This window comes from Arvicanthis niloticus, chromosome 8 (genome assembly GCF_011762505.2).
Source record: "Arvicanthis niloticus isolate mArvNil1 chromosome 8, mArvNil1.pat.X, whole genome shotgun sequence".
NCBI lineage: Eukaryota > Metazoa > Chordata > Mammalia > Rodentia > Muridae > Arvicanthis > Arvicanthis niloticus.
The window spans coordinates 7,188,686-7,207,153 of NC_047665.1; the positions used below are offsets into that span (position 1 = coordinate 7,188,686).

Here is an 18,468-nt window from a genome sequence, read left to right on the forward strand (position 1 = left end):
AAGGTTAACAGAGCAGCATTCTTTAAATTCTTAATCTCACTATGCAAAGTTAATACACCCAGAGAGGTGTTAAGATTATGCCAAATATCCTACAGGTGTCTTTAAACTCTTTTCTAATTATGATGACAATCATTGTGAATTTCAAAAGTAACACTACTCCAATGATATTTGTCATGAAACTTGGTTTGGCTCCTAACTCTTGAACCCTGAATCTCCTTCAGATAATTTGAATGGGCTATAGAGCATCATTCATTGTTCCAGAAACCTATATAAATCCTTTTGTATTCTCAATATATTAGTAACATTTTTTTTGCTATATGGTTAACAAAAATAGTTGTCTTAACTCCTTGTGTCAATGCTATTGCAGAAGCAGTGGTGCTAGAAATTGATGGAATTAAAGCTGTTATACCAGCAATAATCAAGCCCACTACCCTCTTGCTTCTGCTTAAAGCCTAACTCACTTCTTCCAGCACTTTCAAGTTTGGATTTTTTTTTTTTTTGAATCAAGGTTTTGTAATACTCAGGGCAGTCAGACAAAAGCTGGTTGATAGCCCCCCCCCCCCCCAACATACATGCCAGATTTCAACACACTAACATGACTGGAAATTAAAAAGTCAATGCAACTTACAATAAATACTGTAGAAGAGACAGAACCAATTTTAGCTTGACAATTAAAAGAGCCTTAAAACATGCACTAACCCTTGTTTGAAATCCAAATCCTGTCCCAACATTATCTCTTGCTATCCTAACATCATAGCGAGCTACATCTAGCTTCCAAATATGTCTCTGACAAAGTCCAGATCCAGTCTTCCAAAAGTAGGTTCAGGTGTGTGCATCTGGTAGACAGCCTTTTCCTGCTTTGTCCCATGGTGGGAGGTGGAAGTACCAGATAATTCAAAAGATAATAGATTTCTAAGTGTGATTTTTAGCTCATGTCATAATGTATCCACACCCCTAATAATAACCTTGGTCCAATCCCAAGGGCAGAGCCCAATTGACTTAGTTACTTCTTATTAGGCTCCAACATTGCAGCACTGGCAGTTAGGTCGCCAAGACAGGAGCTTTGGGCAACACATTCAAACCATGGCAATTCAAACCAGGCAAGCCTAGGTGGAGGCAGGCTGGCAGAAGAGAGGACCCTTTGTGAAGACCATCCATCTTTCTACTTCAATTTACAATCCTTAGTCACAGCTCAGAGCAATCATTCGGCCATAGGGTGCAGACATATGGTAACTAGAGAGGACTGTGTGTGCACAGTGGTGTGTGTGTGCATGTGTATGCATACATGTGCATGCAGTAAAGAGCTGCCAAGACAGAGAAGAGGTCCAGGGTGGAGGGATATGTCCTGCAGGGACTGGGCATGATGCATTCAGGTTTGAAATCACTGCAGCAGAAGGGCAGGGAGCTAGGGCAGGGTCCTGCTGAGAACTCTGTAACACAGCACCAGGGAGCATCCTTGCTCTGGGTAAAGGTTTGTGAAGTGTGTGGGCTTCTGTACAGACACATGAGCGAGCTTGGTGTACTGAGTACCACACACAATCTGTGCACATGATCTGGCCTGGTCAGAGTCACCAACATCTAGCCCAGCCTGCATGGGGGATGGCCCTCTCCCAACAGGGCCTCTGCAAGCCCCGCCTTCTAGAAAGTTCACCCCTGCTGTGCCTCGCACCTGCCTCAGCCCTCTTAGCTTCTACTCATCCACAGGTCTCAGTTCATACTCTGTATTCCCCTTGAAAGCCCCCTTGATGGCTACGTGTCAGTGGGATGCCCAGCTCTGTCCCAGGGCACTTCCAGTAACCTTGTGGTCTTCATTTAGTTGCCAATAACTTGCATGCAAGGGCTATGTTTTATTTAGATATGTATTTCTGGAGCCTGGCACATCATGTCTGCTTAAATCTGCTTGCAGCATTAATGGGTATGATGCTTGGCTTTCCCAAAGAGTACTGGAATTGTTTTCTCGAAATACAGCTCTTTTCCTAGGCAAGCCTCTTAAGCCAACAGAGGACCTGTTAAGAAAGCCATCAAGCACAGTAATCTGTTACTTCTGGAATTTCACAGAGGTGTTACTAGGTTAAGAGTCCCTCTCAACGTCAGTAGCTGCCAACCAAGTAAATCAAAATTCAGATGGGAAACTAAAGCATCCGCAGGGGCCTGTCAGCACTGCCTGGCACAGAAGCCGTGCCCGTGCCCAGGGGCCTCCATCAGCGTTGTGACCGTCAGAACTCTGTCCCATTCCCATGCTCCAAGCTTCTGAGCTCTGTTTGTACCCTGCATCCAAGGGCTTCACTGAGTGAAGCTATGGGAGTTGGTCCAACACGAGTATTTGTCAGCTGTATTCAGAGAGGCAGGGGAAGAGCTGAACTGGGATAGACCAGAATCCTTGTTGAGGTTCCCTGTAAACTGTGGGCTCCAGATCACTACAGTGTCAGCAGTTCTTGTCACTTGCTGTAGTAAGTGATTTACCCAGAATCTCTACTTCAGTCTGCTCAAAGAAAGAAACCAATTCTTATTATAATGATGAGAGCCAGGCTCAGGTTCTCACCCAGCATTCTACATCCATCAGCTGATTCCAGTTATAATTAATAAGAACTCAACCACGAATGTTCGATCTTAGCATACCCTCACCCATCAAGCGAGTGAGAACTATGCAGTAGGAAAGGCACTGGGGTGGAGTCCTGGGGTAGCTATGGGGTCCTGCGTGTGCGTTACACACCCAGCACCATGCTGCCTGTTTCTCCTGCCTCAGCTCACTGAATCCTCACACCACCATTAATGAGGCTTCTCTGTCATCGCCAGAGGAAACAGGGTCTCCCTATCCACTCAGAACCTGCACTCCAGCTCCAGACTGGCCCCAAGCACTCCAATCCACCCACACCTCCTGTTCTCCATCTCCTTACTGTCCCATTCATTCACTGGAACACATCCTTCAGTAAGACCCCCCCCCCGCCCTGAGAGATGTAATGTCCACCATCCTTTTTCTGAAGAGATGTCCCCCAAGGACACAGTTGCCTGGACAGCTCTTGCCCTGACAAGTGTCCACAGCACTGAACCTGGGGTTGAATATGGCATCCCCTTGCTGTTCCTTGTCACACGTAGGGCTCTGTCTGCCTCTCATCCCAAGAACATCCATGCCTGACTGACACATCAACAGATCGTCCTACCCTTTACTGCTGTCCCCGTTGACACTGTGACAGCGAAATGTACTATGGGGCTACCCAGTCACTCCCCCGTGGTTTCAGCTACTGTTGTTTCCAGTCTTGGCATTTCAGTATGAACACATCCTTCATAGCATTCTGACTGAACTCTGCCGACTCTTCTTCTGGTGGTCTAATCCTCATCCTCTCCTGGTTGCCATGGACACTCATCTGTCACCATCAGTAAACAGAGACTCTTTAATATTCAAAGCATTGTGCACTACACTCTGACTGTGACCTCCAGTGTTTCTGTCTCCCTTAAATCCCCAACTCTGCTGATACTGTCTTCCTCTGGAACCCCAGACTCACTAATGCAGACACCTTTCCACTCTTCCTGCCCCTCCTGTGTTCCTCTGGAACCCAGGACTCACTGATGTTACCCGTCCACTTTCCCCCTCCTTCTGAAGTCTCCTTCCCCTTGTACAAGCCTTGGCTCCATGAACCATTAAAACCACTCCCCTACCTAGTCCTCAACTCCTTTACCCCTCTGGATTTCTCTTTGGAAAAAAACAAGTTTCTGACTACTCTTTGCAGGCACACAAAAAGGGGGAATGTATTTAGAAAAAACAGAATCCCATTAATGGAGCTCATCTTATATTTATTATCATAAACCTCAAATGAGCTTGTTTGTGGTTTGCTTTTGTTTTGCTGTAGTTGTTTGTTTGGATAGAGGCTTAGATAGATTTTAGCTGTTCTCTAACTCCTTATGCAGCCCCAGGCTAGTCTTAACCTCTGCTGCCTCCTACCTGTGCAGGCACTACTGACCCATTCATTCTGATAATCTCCCCCAAACTGTATCTGACCTTTTCAAATCTGAACTGCACCCCTTATTAGCTCTCAGCTAATCACTTCTGTTTATATTTAACTCAAAGCAAAACAGTGGGATGAAAATATCTACAGCTACGTACCAAAAGTGTTCCTCCTGGCTGCATCACCTACAGACTGACATTTCTTCTTGTTACTAGAGATAGGCAAAATGTAATTCTATTTATCTATCAATCAGTCTATCTATTGAGAGGTGTATTTCTCTGTGTGTACATCTCTATATAAATTTATTTTCTGCTTATAGACTATGTTCAACACTCTTGTATATGGTATTAGCTCTACTAAATCAATATCATGACCTACTGCTATTATAAGCAACAATCAGCATAATTAAATTTCAATCAACATATAGACTATTAATCCATCAAAGGGGAAAAAAGAAGAAAGAACAGAAGAAAGGAAGGAAGTAAGTTACTTTGCTGTTGCTGTGACAAAACACCTTAATGAAAAAACTTGAAGAAGGGTGCGTTGTGGCTTACAGTTCCAGAGGGGCATTATGGTGACTGCTGGCAGGGAAGGCATACTAGTGGCAGCAGGAAGCCGCTGTACATGCTGAGTCAACATTCGGGAAGCCAAACAAGAACAGGACCTCAGCTCGGCCGTAAAGCTTCAAGGCTGAATGACTCCTCCCGTGAGCTCTCACTCCTAAAGGTTCCACATCCCCCCCCCAAATATTGTCACCAGCTGGGGACCAAATATTCAAACTAATGAGCCTTTGGGGGACATTTAACATTCAAACTATAACAAGGAGGAATGAAGGCAGAGATGGAGAAAAAGAAGAAAAGAAGCAATTCCCTTCACCCCGTATATCCTTTCCTCTTCTCTCCTTCATAATACAACTCTAGAGACCCATGTGCCCCACTGCCTGCAGTATCTCTCTTTCTTCTCAACACTGTGGCCGGATCCTCAGGGTCTCCCATAGCTGTTCCATCAGGAGGCTCCTGACCCCGAGTCACTGACTTCAGTAACGAAATCTCAATCTTGTTGTTTAGGGACGGTAAGGCTTCAAGGGAGAGTTGTGACTGATGACATATCATATTTAAGGCACTTTCCTTGTTACTGTTACGACAACCATCTCTTAACAAAATCAGGCATGTGGAAAACAAAAGTTCCCTCCGGGCATACAGCATGTTCATCCCTGCTAACTATCTCCCTCTGCGCCAGTGGAAGATTTCAATAAATATTCCCTCCCATAGCCAGGTCCCTGAAGGGAAAAATGTGGGAGTAGATTTGAAGTCCGCACTCCTTTGAAATTTAATTTCTAGAATCTCCATTGAGGAATGAGTGTTAATTACCCTGAAATCGTGTGGGTGTCTCCATAGCACCGACCTGAGAAAGTCCCTTCACTTTCGTCCCATCTGGGTAGTGAGCATCTCTCTTGATTTTTATCTGTCAGTTATTTTGACAAAGCTGACAAGTTTGAATTCATCACCAAAACTAGGAAAACCAATGACTTACTAAAACCGATGCTGTTCAACGACAGGCTTGGCACCAAAAGTTCAGGACCAACGCAGGCTCCGGGTGGGTTCAGTTTGCTGTCTGTTTTGGTACCAGAAATTCATCAGTAGAACCAACCCAATATCACTTTTTTTTTTTTTAAAATCCCAATATAGTTTCTTAGAAGTACATTTGTTATTAAGTTTCTGTAAAAACAAAAGGAACTTTTAAAACGCCCAAAGCAATAGTTAAATGTATGACAAAGCTGAGGGATTCAGAATGCCAATCCTTGGCATTTAATGTGAAGTTACAGAAATAAAGACAGAGAATCCACGAAAGGACAGGTCATACAAAATGGTATGTTTATTCCAGAAGTAAATTATCAAAGCCACACACATTAACAATACACTCGGCCACCCCTCCTTAGTATTTACTGTAACAAGTGAGACCATGAGTTCACCCAAAGACCTGTACATTGACATTTATAGCCGCTTGTTCTTATTTGTCAGAGGGTAGAAACACCCAACAGCTTCAGCAAGTGAGTGCAGACTGTGGTACCACCACAGAGCGGATCCAAAGCAGACAGAAGTGAACTTTAATGCGAGTGGCCACCCCGATGAACTGAAGAGATCACGCTCAGCTGCCGACTCAGAGATGAGTGTGTCCTCTGTGACTGTGGTCAGAGCGGCCACAGCCAAGCGCTAAATGGAACAATCCGCACACCAGAAGACAGCAGAGACAATGGATGTAGACAACAATGTTCAGAGTTCTGCTGTTAAACAGGACAGGAAACTGGGGCTGTAATGGGAGTCAGGAGACATTTACTGTTAAGACAAATATCAGCACGTGTATGCGCAGAGCCAGTAGGAGCCAGTGGGAAGCTGGAGGTGCAGGGGAAGGAGGGAAGGGTGGAGTGTCCTTGAGCAGCTCTCTAGTGTGAGTGGAGAAAGTGGCTTGGGGAGGGGCAGAGGTGACAGGTCCCAGACTTCCTGAGTGCAGAGGCAGGAGAGGCAGTCCATGTGGTGCTGTGAGTGTAGGCAGCTTCTTTTCTGACAACAAACAAGGTCCTCTGTGACCTGAGGAGAGAAGGCTGCACACAGCAGAGGCATGCGCTTGGCCCCTGGGGCTCTCTGAGTCTCAAGGCTTCTGTCTGGAAATGGGGACAGTCCTTCCTTTACAGGGTTCTGTGGGGACTAAGACAATGCCTCACTGGCACTGGGAACCAGCATCCAAGAACACGACTTTTAGATGGTTTGGGCCAGGGTAGCTTCCTGCACACTCCTCTTGGCATTTGCTGCTCTTGGCTGGAACTCTGAGGGTGGACCCCCAGCTTCCTTGGTGTTTAGAAACAGCGGCTGCAGCTCGCACTGGTACCTTCACTGTCTGGTATGCAGTAGCTCCTTGAGAATGAGTGGATGGTGAGTGGGTGAGTCCTAGGGTGAAGAAAGACAGGATGCAGCGTTCACGTCAACCCAGTCTTAGATGCCCAAACCTCCCACACCCGCCATGGACCCAGCACGACAGTCTGCCCAAGCTTTGCAATAGCCATGTCTCCACAGAGTTACTGAAACTTTCTTCTTCTACCTAAATTCTGAATAAAAATGGAGCATGGCTATTCTTGTCTGAAAATATTTGCTTGATCCCCTTTTTTCCCCCAGCAAGTAGGCACTCGCTGACCTCTGTGTGTAATGCAAAGTGACATTCTGAGGTGGCATCCAGGACAGAGCTGGGAATCATTCACTGGGGGAAACGCCTGAGCATCCCAGCCAGGCTCCTGCCTATGTGCTGAGGAATCCAGGCTCCAGGGAGACGAAGCTGTCCGATCTGCCAACTGTGGGTCGATGATAGTGATTAACACTGAGAGTGACATTTGGTATATGTGTGATTTCAACTAAGAGATCCGAAAGGAAGCTTTGAGGGGAAATAATTGGGGGGGGGGGGGGGCTAGGGAGGAAGGTGGTTTGCAAGTGATACAGAATACTCATTTTTTTCCAACCTTTTTTTGTAATACTGACTGAAATTTTGAACTATCTGTTAGGAAGACTTAGACAAGTTGGAGTGTCACTAAGGAAGGAAGGAAGCCCCTTTCAAATACCTGTGGGGAGGGCCCAGGAGCAATTCATTAAGAAAGGAGAGATATCAGCAAGAGGGTCAGGACCCAGAGCAGTTTACTCAACAGGCAGGCAGCGCAGGAGTCACGGTTTGCTAAATAAATGTGTGTACAGCTTTTCTTAAAAGCATAATGTTAGATGTGAATTACAGTTCATTTTAAAATTTTGTAGGAGTTTTCCCGGACATGAAAAGGCACACCTGTGTACACCTGTGTACATGTGTTTTCCAGCCTAGCCTGTCAGCCATCACTTTCCAGCAAGGCCTTGTGAAGCAGTCCCATGACTGGAGCGACATTTTCTACAGTATTAGGATCTACTCAGCCTTGGGCACAAGGACCTGATACTTTGAAAGAGCCTGGAAAGGGCACGGCAGACTCACAGATCACCTGGGGACAAACTGACAAGGCAGATTCCTGGGCCCTATCCCTGGGAATCCTGGCTCAGTGAGTAGGGTGGACTGTGGGAATCCATGACTTCAGCACACACCCGAGGTGGCCGTGAACCACTAACTGAGCAAACACTAGCTTAGAGAAGGCAGGCCCAGGTGACAGCGATAGCCTTCTATTCTGGGGCCAGCACATGCCTCTGGCTCCAAGGCCCTGCCCAGGTTCACTGTGCTGACCGAGCAAGCCAACCCGCGGGGCTCAGTGTGACGCACCCTGATTTCTTTTTATTCTGTTAGAATGATTACAGGAAGTTATCTATGCAATGCAAGGATTTTGTGGTGGGCGTGCTGGACCTGTGCCGAGACACAGAAGAGGTGGAAGCAATTTTAAATGGCGATGTGAACTTGCAAGTCTGGTCCGACCACCACCGTCCAAGTCTGAGCCGAATCAAACTCGCCATTAAATACGAAGTCAAGAAGGTAAGCTCTTTGCCTCTCCTGCCTTCTTGCCTGGCTTTGCAGGGCTGCTGGCCCAGCTTCGTGCTCATGTGTATTCATGTGCCCACAAAGTAACTGTGACACCCAGATTCTGGGAACCGTCAATTTTGCAGAGCTGCTCAGATTTCACTTCCCCTTTCTACCTGGTCTCCCAATCCCCAACAGAGGAATCACAATCAGCCCATGAGCAGGCCTTGAGCCCAGAGAGCAGAAATCACAGTCTCCACAGGGATGTCAGAACACACTCCCAGCAAGGCTCCCATGGGCTAGCAAGCCAGGCCCATGACTTGCTGAAAAGCGTGTAATTGAGCGCTCAGCAGCATCCGCTGAGCTTGCTCTGCTGCACCAAGTAACTGGTTGCACCAAGAAAGCGGCTTGGACAGAGGGCCAGGTAAGACCAGAGGACCTCAGAGACTTAGCTTAGAGATGGGTCATTCCAAAGTCTCATTAAGTTCTTAACAGAAAGCTCCAATAGATGCCCAAAGGCAGGCTCCACTTCTTGACAGGACACACCAAGGTCCTTCAGGGCCACTGCCTCTCCAGCATCTCACACACAACCCAGTCACACTTACACTGCAAAACCTGGTCTCCAAACAATCATTTTTAACCAAATGGTCTTAAAATGCCCCAGGCTGGGCTCTGAACATTTTTCTTCCCTTGATTATCCAAACAGGGGCAGGCAGGGGGCATAAACCGGCCATCAGCAAGTGGCATGTGCTGGTGAGTCTCATCTAGGGAGGGCTCCCATGGCTCCTAAGGCTTTCTGTGCCCCTACTTCAATAATCATCATAAATCTGAGGAAAACGGATTTCCCGGAGACTGAGTCCCCCAAACCAGAGAGGTTTTGCCTGCCGGGTGCTGGGCCAAGTCAAGCTTCAAGTTCAAATCTCTGTTGTTTAGCTTGTGGGAATGCATTGTTTAACCTAGCCCCAGATCTGATCAGAGGTTTTGCTTTGCTTTGTTTTTAACCAAAGCACAGGGGTCTCATTCTGGAACTGCTGAGACTTCCCACTCTCCGGTTCAAACAAGCCCTGCTATGGGCCCTGTGTGACCTTGGTAAAGATGAACTTGAGGTGTCACCAAGCTTCCAAGCACTCCTGTCTTCACCAGCCAGAGTAGCTTCCTGCCCCTCACAGGGCATGATAATGAGATCGGAAACATCCAGGAAATAGATGCTGGGGGGTCTGTGGTTTAGAGTCACAGAATCTGACTATTACAAGCAATCACAACAGTGCCTACCCTGTCGACATTGTCCATGTTCCCTCTAAAATGTACATTCAAGTCCTCTAACAAAACTGCCATGGAGGGTAGAGTCACTCAGTGAGTGGGTGTCTGGCCATTTCCTCATAGCTGCGTCCCTCCACTGCCAGCTACAGACAAATGATCTGATACTGAATGAGGTAGAAAACCCAAGCTCTCCGTGGTCACGGTGGCCGAGGTCAGAATAAAAGGGTTTCGTGAGAGAAATGATTTGCCTTGGTGGAATTTTCCAATTAAGGGAGTCATAAAGGTCTCAGGAAACATCTATCGTGAATGTCATGTCGGCTGCCTCCTCAGGTGGGAAGACGATGGATGACTTGTGTGGGCTGCTAACCTCGGCTCATGTCAAAGCCCTCCAATGTGCAGAGCCTCTCTGACCATGCACGGCATCATGCAAAGGCAGACAGCCCTGTGGCTTTCCTTGACATCTGTTCTATTGTGAATTACTAATGAAAATGTCTAATATTAGGAAGGCTTATGAATCATAGAATGCACTTGCAGTCTGACCTCAGGAACTTAGCATGTCCTCACAAACACACTCCTGCCTGGACATCTGACTTGCAAGTGTCAACTACCATGGCCCATGTACAAATACACTCTCTTTTGTATCTGAGATACACTGATCAATTGGTAGATAGATAGATGATACATAGATAAGATAGATAATAGATAGTTGATGGATACATACATATGCACATAAGATAGATGATAGATACATACATATATAGATATATAAAATAAATACATAAAAAGATACATAGATAATAGATGACAGATATATAGATACATAAACACATATCAGACAGATAGATAGATGGTAGATGATAGAATCTAAAGCCTAAGGTTCTGCCCACATGCTATCAGATTAGCCCATTCATGCAGACTAGTTATTCTTGGCATTTTCCCAAGCATCTAATCAGGTATGATACATTTGGATACCTTGAGTTCAGCATAATCAGACGGGTGCCTTTGCTCCAAGGCACCATAGAGCCCTTAGCGCGTGTCACTGCTGTCATGGAAAATACAGCACACCTTACAGAACCATGGAGCTCTTTACACTGTCCATGTGTCAGTCTGAAACACAAGTTCAGTCTCTGTCTGCCCCATGGTAAGGACACCATCTAGTATAACATTCCTCTTGGGGTGTTCAACTGTCTTATAAGTTGTGACTATCCTCCATGACTTCCTTGTCTACTTGCACATGAGTGGCGTGTGCTGCCCTGGGCCTGCTCACAGGCAGGAATGCTGTCTCTTGTCTCAGCACTTGCCTTTTTCTAGGACTTACCCTAACATCCAACCCACTGTCGACCTCCATAAGATGAAGACATAGGAGCCCTTGGTAAAAAGGCCAGTCCTGGGCTGATGTCAGGACACAGACTTCCGGCCTGGATCACAGACTATGTAGTCTTGTGGTCTCAGTCAAGTCACTAGCATGACTTCATACTCCATCTGCAGAAGTGGATGAACAAGCTTTTTCTTTATAAAAAGTTTTGCAAATTTCCAGATGATAAGAGAGGCAATATTCTGAAGGCTATGCTGTCCTCTGTATATCAAAGGCAAGGCGTCACTGCTGTCTCTGTGGTGACTACCTGCTAAGACACTCAATGTCCTACCATCCTCTAAGACATTCTCCAAGTTGCCTTGTGTTATCTCCCCCAAGAATGTTAAAAGTAGCCCCATGGTAAGGACATCATTCAGTATAAAATTCCTCTTGGAGTGGTCAACTGTCTTATAAGTTGTGTCTGTCCTCCATGACTTCTGCTTTAGGAAGGTAACTCAAGCCAGGCATGGTGGCGTACACCTTTAATCCCAGAATTTGAGAAGCAGAGGCAGGTGGATCTCTATGAGTCTGAAGCCACCCTGGTCTACTGAGTGAGTTCCAGGACAACAAGAGCTACATAATAAGACCCTGACTCACAAACAAAAGTGGGTAATTCAGACTCAGTAATGCAGCTGAAGGCAACCCTTGAGTGACAATGTTGGCGACGTGGCTGGGAGTAAGCCCAGTGAGGTCAACTGCCAGTCTACCCATGGACTCATGGACTCACCTGAACAGACACTTAGACTCTGTCTTATGTCTCTTGCTACTAAAGGTAGGATATTAAGGCAAACTTCACAGGCTCTGATAAGATTCAAGTGGGATAAAATGTTTGTACCTTGAATATGGCCAGCCCTCATCAGCTGTGGAGAGAAGGCAGTCGTGTTAATTTGCTCATTATAGCAGCTTACAGGGCAAGGCAAGGAAAAAGTGCTAAGGGCTCACTTGAGACCCTACCGGCTACCCGCCTGAGAGAGCAAGTTCACCTCCTGAGAATTCGGAGGTGAGACTCTATCCCCAGCTGCCTCTCACCAAAGCTCTACAGCCACAGTGCCTGTAGCCTACAGCTACTCAAAACCACCCCCAGCTATGGCTTGTGGCTGCTCAAAATGCTTCATCATCTTCTCAGGCCGTGAGCCAGCTGAATGAAGCAGCTTGCTGTCTGTCTCTGTCTCCTATATCCTTCTCAAAGGCCTAAAAAGCCTCATTCACAATCTACTGATTCTAAATAAACCTGGGGCATTTCTAGGCTTACCCTCTGGAAAGGTCTAACGACCTTAGATCTCAATTTCAGCTCAGCTGAGCCCATGCTCCCTCCACAAAGCAAAGGCAGTACATGGCATGTGATGACTGGCTGGTGACTTGCTGACATATGCGACTTGTCAAAGGGGGAACGTATCTCATTCCTCTTCCTCCTCACTACTTCATCTTCGGACTTGAGGGTGATGTTCGCCTTCCCTTTTGCTTGACTGTCTCTTCATCATCCTTCCTCCCATCTACCTGAGGGGGGAGCAGATGACTCTCCCAGATACAGCAAGAGAACTCCTTAGGGATTGGTCCTGTAGTATTCAAAGGAAGTAGAGCAAGCGGATCCAGACTGTCCTGTTTTGCATCGCAGACATTTTAACTGTACCCACGGAATGGGTACAGCTTCTTGGACATAATCAAGCAAAGGCCGCCTACATGGGGAGAAACACACAGAGAAGGGCGTGGCAGATAAGGAGTGGAGAGAGAAATGATTACTTTTGCTAAATCTATTACTTCTATAGAAGAAGCGCATCTCTTTCCAGGCAGCACACAGTATCCACAATGATGGTGATTAGTTCTGAGTCTTCGGTCACCAGCTCTGAGCTCTACAGACACAGCTCGGCCTGTTACAAAACCAACAACTTGGTTGCTCCCAACAACTTGGAGAACCGGATGGAGGGGATGTCCTGTGACTCAAGAAGCAGCAGCCTCTCATGCAGTTTCAACACCTTTTCAAAAGCATATGTGAAGAGTGTATTCTGAGACTCAAGCATTCTCTTAACTGCCAGTGTCAATAATATCAAAAAGCAGTAACATTGTTCAGCTATACAGAGGTACAAAGTGAACATGCTCCTCCCTAAACTGAGAAACAGGACACAGTAAGGAAAGGTCAGACAAAAGCAAGACTGACATCCAGCAGGGCAAACACCGAGTCCTGATGCTCCATGTTGGGTACCTGGGGCTCATAATGGAATCATCTAGGCTCCAAGGGCTTGAGTTGCCTGCCATTCAATCCTACTACAGTAGCCTGGGCTACGACTATGCCACTAGACTAGACTATACCAGACCAGACCACCCCACACACCAACCCACCCCACACTACACCCCACCACATACCACACCACCACGTACCACACACTACCCCACACCATCCCACCCCACACCACACCACATACCACCCACCACACACTACCCTACCCCACCCCACTTCACCCCACATACTACACCTCACCCCACCCCACCACACACTATACAACTACAGGCTACTACTATAGCTGGAGCCAGCCCTCCTCCGCACATGCAGCATTCCTTGGCAGATGTTCTGAGATCCTGGCATCTCTAAGATCCAGTCTCTATTGCAAACTCGTCTTCAGTTTCAGTTTCCTGCAGATGCCTGGCTCATCAGCCTTCGGGAACCCCTGCATTTGCCTCTGTGACCCCACTATTCTTGCATCTTTTATGCCTGTAAAACCAGGTACCACATGCATGATGTTGACAAATTCTGCTGTCAGCTCAGGAAGTTATCTGGCTCCCTTGGCCACAACTGCACCAGCCTTTGTGTGGAGACTCTAGGCAAACCTTTCCCTGGGCCCTTTTTTGTTTTTCAGTAGGAAGCTCTTCAGTGGCATTTTCTCCTCTCTGATGAACTAGGACCTCTTTCAAATGCAGCCTCCAGTCTCACCCTCAGGATACCTTGCCTATTGTCCCTCCCAGCAGGAGGTTTCTCTTACTGATTAAACAATCACAGCCACTGTCTTATCTGAACTTTCTCCTTTCTCTTCCTGTTCACACATTTGTCAGATCCTCCATTTCCTGCTTGTGCTCTCTCACCACAAACTTGAGTAGACTTGGTGAGAGGCAGCAGACCCAGCCTAGCTACAACCAACTCATGGCATGGCATTTCTCCTGCCAAACAATGCACCCTGTAATTCTGAATTGCGCCCACTTGAGCTATCAGATCACAGGCAGAAGACAGACAAGTTCTTTGCCAGAATAAAAATAAACGTTTTTATCCCCGTTCCTGACAGAGCACCATGTTACCCTCTGAAAGCTCATGAGCCAGGCCTCCACTGATCATCAGTCCTTCTCAGCTCCCACAAGGCCCACTGAGCTCTGCTTATAGGTTTTTAGAGCTTTTCTAAGTTATACACACACCTCAATTCATCCCGATAACCTGGCTCACGGGCCTACAGAGCACAAGAGCCCTACTGCGAGTACCAGTTTTCCCTGTTAGTTTCTCTCCTTATCCTGGGACAAAATACCAAGCAAAAGCAGCTTAAGGAAGGAAGAGTTTGTCTTAGCGGGCTGTGAGGCAGATGGTCACTCGGTATCCAGTCAGGAAGCAGAGGGATGAACGCTGGTGATGTAGTCTAAGACCCCAGCCAACGGAATAGTTACAGCACACGGTTAGGGTGGGCACCCCCACCTCAATTAGCCCAACCTAGCAACTCCCTGTCAGACATCCCCAGAGGCTTGTTTCCCAGATGACGCTTTACTCTGCCAGTTCGACAAGCCACAGTGACTGCTGCGCACACCAGCCCAGCTGTTGTGACTCTGTTTCCTGGGGCTGCCACCATTCTTTTATAAGCTGGAGGACAGGAACGTGTAAAATGTGCCCACGGGACTCGACACAGTGGAAGGCTTTGAGCCAGGAGCACTTTGGGGAGAAGAGCTCAGTGGGAGAGCATTTGGCTGTGAGGAAGACTGTCGATAGGTGTGGAGTGGGGACATACTTTCCACCTGCATTATCCCACCTAAACGTGGGCCCAGTGAACACCTTGTGCTTGTTTTACAGACATGGTGCAAATGGACCTGCTTTTCTACTAAAAGCTGCTAGGGTGGAATAGAGCTTGCTGGGCAGCAGCACTGCATCTAGCTAGGAGCATGGCTGCAACAGGTATATGGATAGAGACATACCACTTCACTTACTAGCCAGGGGCTTCTCCTGCACATTACAGGCCGTTCTAACCTTCTAGAGCCTCACAAAAAAAAAAAAAAAAAAGAAGAAAGGAAAAGAAACATGAAGCCCAGCAGCAGTCAGCACCAGCTGGCATTGTCTCCCTTGTGTATCCTTCATGGACAGGACACTGGGGAGAGGGCCAGTGACCTCTGTTGTGTCCTGTTTCATTTCCTCTGTCTGCACAACGCACAGGCAAGGCCAGTGAACAAAGGGGACTTGGGGATATCAGGCCTTTCCAGAGGACATCTGAGGGGCCAGTCAGACATGCGCAGGCTCAAGCAGACATTCCCCCACCGAGCTTCCCTGCAGCACGCTGTACTAGCAGATGCTCAGAGGTAAGAGAGCAGGCTGACTGGCTGCTCAGGCGTCAGGCACTACCCCAGGCTGTGCTGCATGAAGCCTCTCACTGCCAGACCATGCTGGTACCAAAGCATCCATCACCAACCCCTTCGGGATGCCGCACCTCACTTCCAGGGCTCTACCCTGGCCCAAAAAATAACCAGCATCTATTAATCACCTGGCTTAGAAGTGCTGCCTTTTACTCAAGGAAGTGTGGTTTTTCCCAAGCAGAAAATATTAATGAAAGAATAATCAGAATAAATGTGTATGAATCATGATCCTTTTTCTGCCTGGAAGACTTCCTAGGAAAAGCAATAGGAAAGTACCTGGCAGAAGCCTGCCTCTCTGTGTTGAAGTCTCAGAGCCCTGGCTTACGAGATATATGACTTTAAACGTGTAATTTCATCTTGGAACCTCAATTTTCCTGTCCATATATGAGAACATATAACCTAAGAAATGGTATTCAATGTTTATTAGCACATATAATCTACTTTAAAATGGCATATTCGTAATTGCTCAGCTAGTGGAAGCTACTTGCCATGCTGATATTATGCACAGAACCACCCTCAGGCTACATAAGTGCCCCTCGGTTCAGTTCCACTGTTTGTAATATTTTGGGCAGATCATTTTTTTGCTGTGAGAACTGTCCAGATTGGCAGTCCTGACCTCTACCCAGTGTCACCTCCCCTCAACTGTACATGCAAAAGTGCATCTGACTGCTTCCAATATCCTTCTGAGAACAATGAGGACAAAGCCCTCCTTGCTGAAAAATGCAGGGCTAGTTTTCAGACTCTAAGCTACACAAAGCCCTGGATTCTAAGCCTCCAGGATAGGAACTGTAGCTATCCCAGTGACTTCATACATCTCTTCCCTAACAGAGTCACCTGGAGCTTTGTGACAAGGGCAGATCCCGACCCAGTTTCAGGTTCAGCTAGCCTCAAGAGATGCACATCAGTATTTTCTAAAGCTCTCAAGAGATTCTCAATTTTGGAGCATGAACTCACAGAAGGTGCGGCCTCTCTGGAAACAGTACACATCGTACATGTAATCTGCTAGGCAGAAGAATGAAGTGTGCACTGGGAAGCCAGAGGCCTTGGTGCTCCTCCAATATCAGTAATTACCAACTACCTACAATAAATACACATCTAGTGGAATCTAGATGCCATTCAAGGCTGGCCCTAGAGTACAGACTCAACATCTCCAATCTCTCTACTAACAACTGTGTCCCTTTGGGTCATAGAAAAAGCATCTTGCTCTTCAGGGAAACCCTGCCACTGGCTCTGGCTCCCCAGTCTCATAGATGAAGTAAAGAGGTGACTCCCAGTACATCCTGCAGTCAGAGAGAAGCTCCCATCTCAATGGCCTGAGTTATCACTGCATTTCCAAACTCTGCCCTGCCCAACTTGTAAAAAAGAAAACAGGGTGAGGGAGACACACAGTTACTGAAACTCCTGTTGACCTGTCTTACTGGCAGGCTGTTAAACTTTTTTACCTGTTTGTTCTACACAAACAAATGTGTGCAGGGAGAATTTTTTGAAACACTTTCTCTTTGGTTACCAAACTTCCTATCCCACAGAATTTTAGTGTGTACAGCTCTGCCCCCTGGGTGCTGTGTTTGTTGAGGTAGGCAGAGCTGGATCAGGATTACTTTCCAATTTGAAAGTCAGCAAGTAGAAAAGAATCTGAGGGCATTTACAGCAGGAACACAAAGTCTTCATCATCCCTGAGAACAGATGCAAACCAGGGGCAACTAACCACAACACGCAGAAAACAAAAAACTATTTTCTAATTGTCATTTTTACCCCATAAATCAAAATGATCTTAGAAGTCTCTCCTGAAAAATTCTAGCTGGCTCTAATAACTAAGCTAAATACCAAATGTTCATTTCAATCATATTATTTTGGTTACATATTCTCATAGATTTAGACTTTTAATGAGGAATTGATCTATTGCAAATTCCTTCCATTATGTCCCACAATACATCATTCTTGGGGAGGAGGTCTGTAAGTATAAGTATAGATGAAAGAGTTTGTTTAATATGAATGCTTCAGTTAATATAATTGGAGCCACAGTGATATCATGCCTGGATGGTATTAGCATCTAAGTGGTCTTCCTGCACCTTCTCTCTTCCTTACACACACACACACACACACACACACACACACACACACACACACACACACAGAGAGAGAGAGAGAGAGAGAGAGAGAGAGAGAGAGAGAGAGAGAGAGAGAGAGAGAGATTTTCTTAAAGTAATCACATCAGGTCATGTCCAAGCTTAAATCTTCTGTCACTGGATAAGCAAGCCTGGCTCGGTCTTTGTCCTTAGGAATTCAGTTTGTGATCACCACTGAGGAGCTGAGGCTGAGGCTGGGCTCATGTGTTCACAGTTGGTCAAAAGGGTGATGTCAGGAGAAACCTGTACAAGTAAGCTGGAGTAGAGAAAAAGCTAGCATTGGTTTCTAAGAGCTGGGAAGCAAGAGACAACAGAAGAGGAGGGTAGGAAGAAACATGGCTGGGGTGGGCTGAAGGACAGGTCTGCTCTGTGACAGGGAGGGCTGCTCAGTGGTCTCTGAATGCAGTAGTTTTCATCTCACTTATTTCATTTATTACATGACATGATAAAAAATGAGAAAGACAATTAAAAGATAATAGCATACGATCCTATATCTCAGATGTCAGCTGTTTTAATTTGTTTTCAGTCTCCTGATTCCTTCTCTGTGCAGACATAAATTAACATACACTTGGCTTTAGAGTAAATGATTTTGTGATTTGATTCATTATTAGAATGGAATGGCAATGTTTTTCTGTATTTCCTATAATTACTCTCTCTATGTTAGCAGACAGCCAGCGAGCCGCCATATACATTTACTCTACTGAAGAATGTTCACACT

At 46.4% G+C, this 18,468-nt stretch overlaps 1 protein-coding gene across 4 annotated transcripts in view; it reads left to right on the forward strand.

Moving 5' to 3' along the window:
• The window catches only part of Trpc7 (transient receptor potential cation channel subfamily C member 7), a 118,720-nt gene that overhangs the window by 25,411 nt on the left and 74,841 nt on the right, over positions 1 to 18,468 (forward strand). For 3 of the 4 annotated variants that reach the window (XM_076938925.1, XM_034511109.2, XM_076938926.1), the window contains exon 3: positions 8,250 to 8,432. The exons of the other annotated variant lie outside the window; for it this stretch is intronic. In XM_076938925.1, the coding sequence (XP_076795040.1) occupies positions 8,250 to 8,432 (183 nt within the window). The remainder of the gene's footprint in view (positions 1 to 8,249; positions 8,433 to 18,468) is intronic. 4 annotated transcript variants of the gene reach the window in all.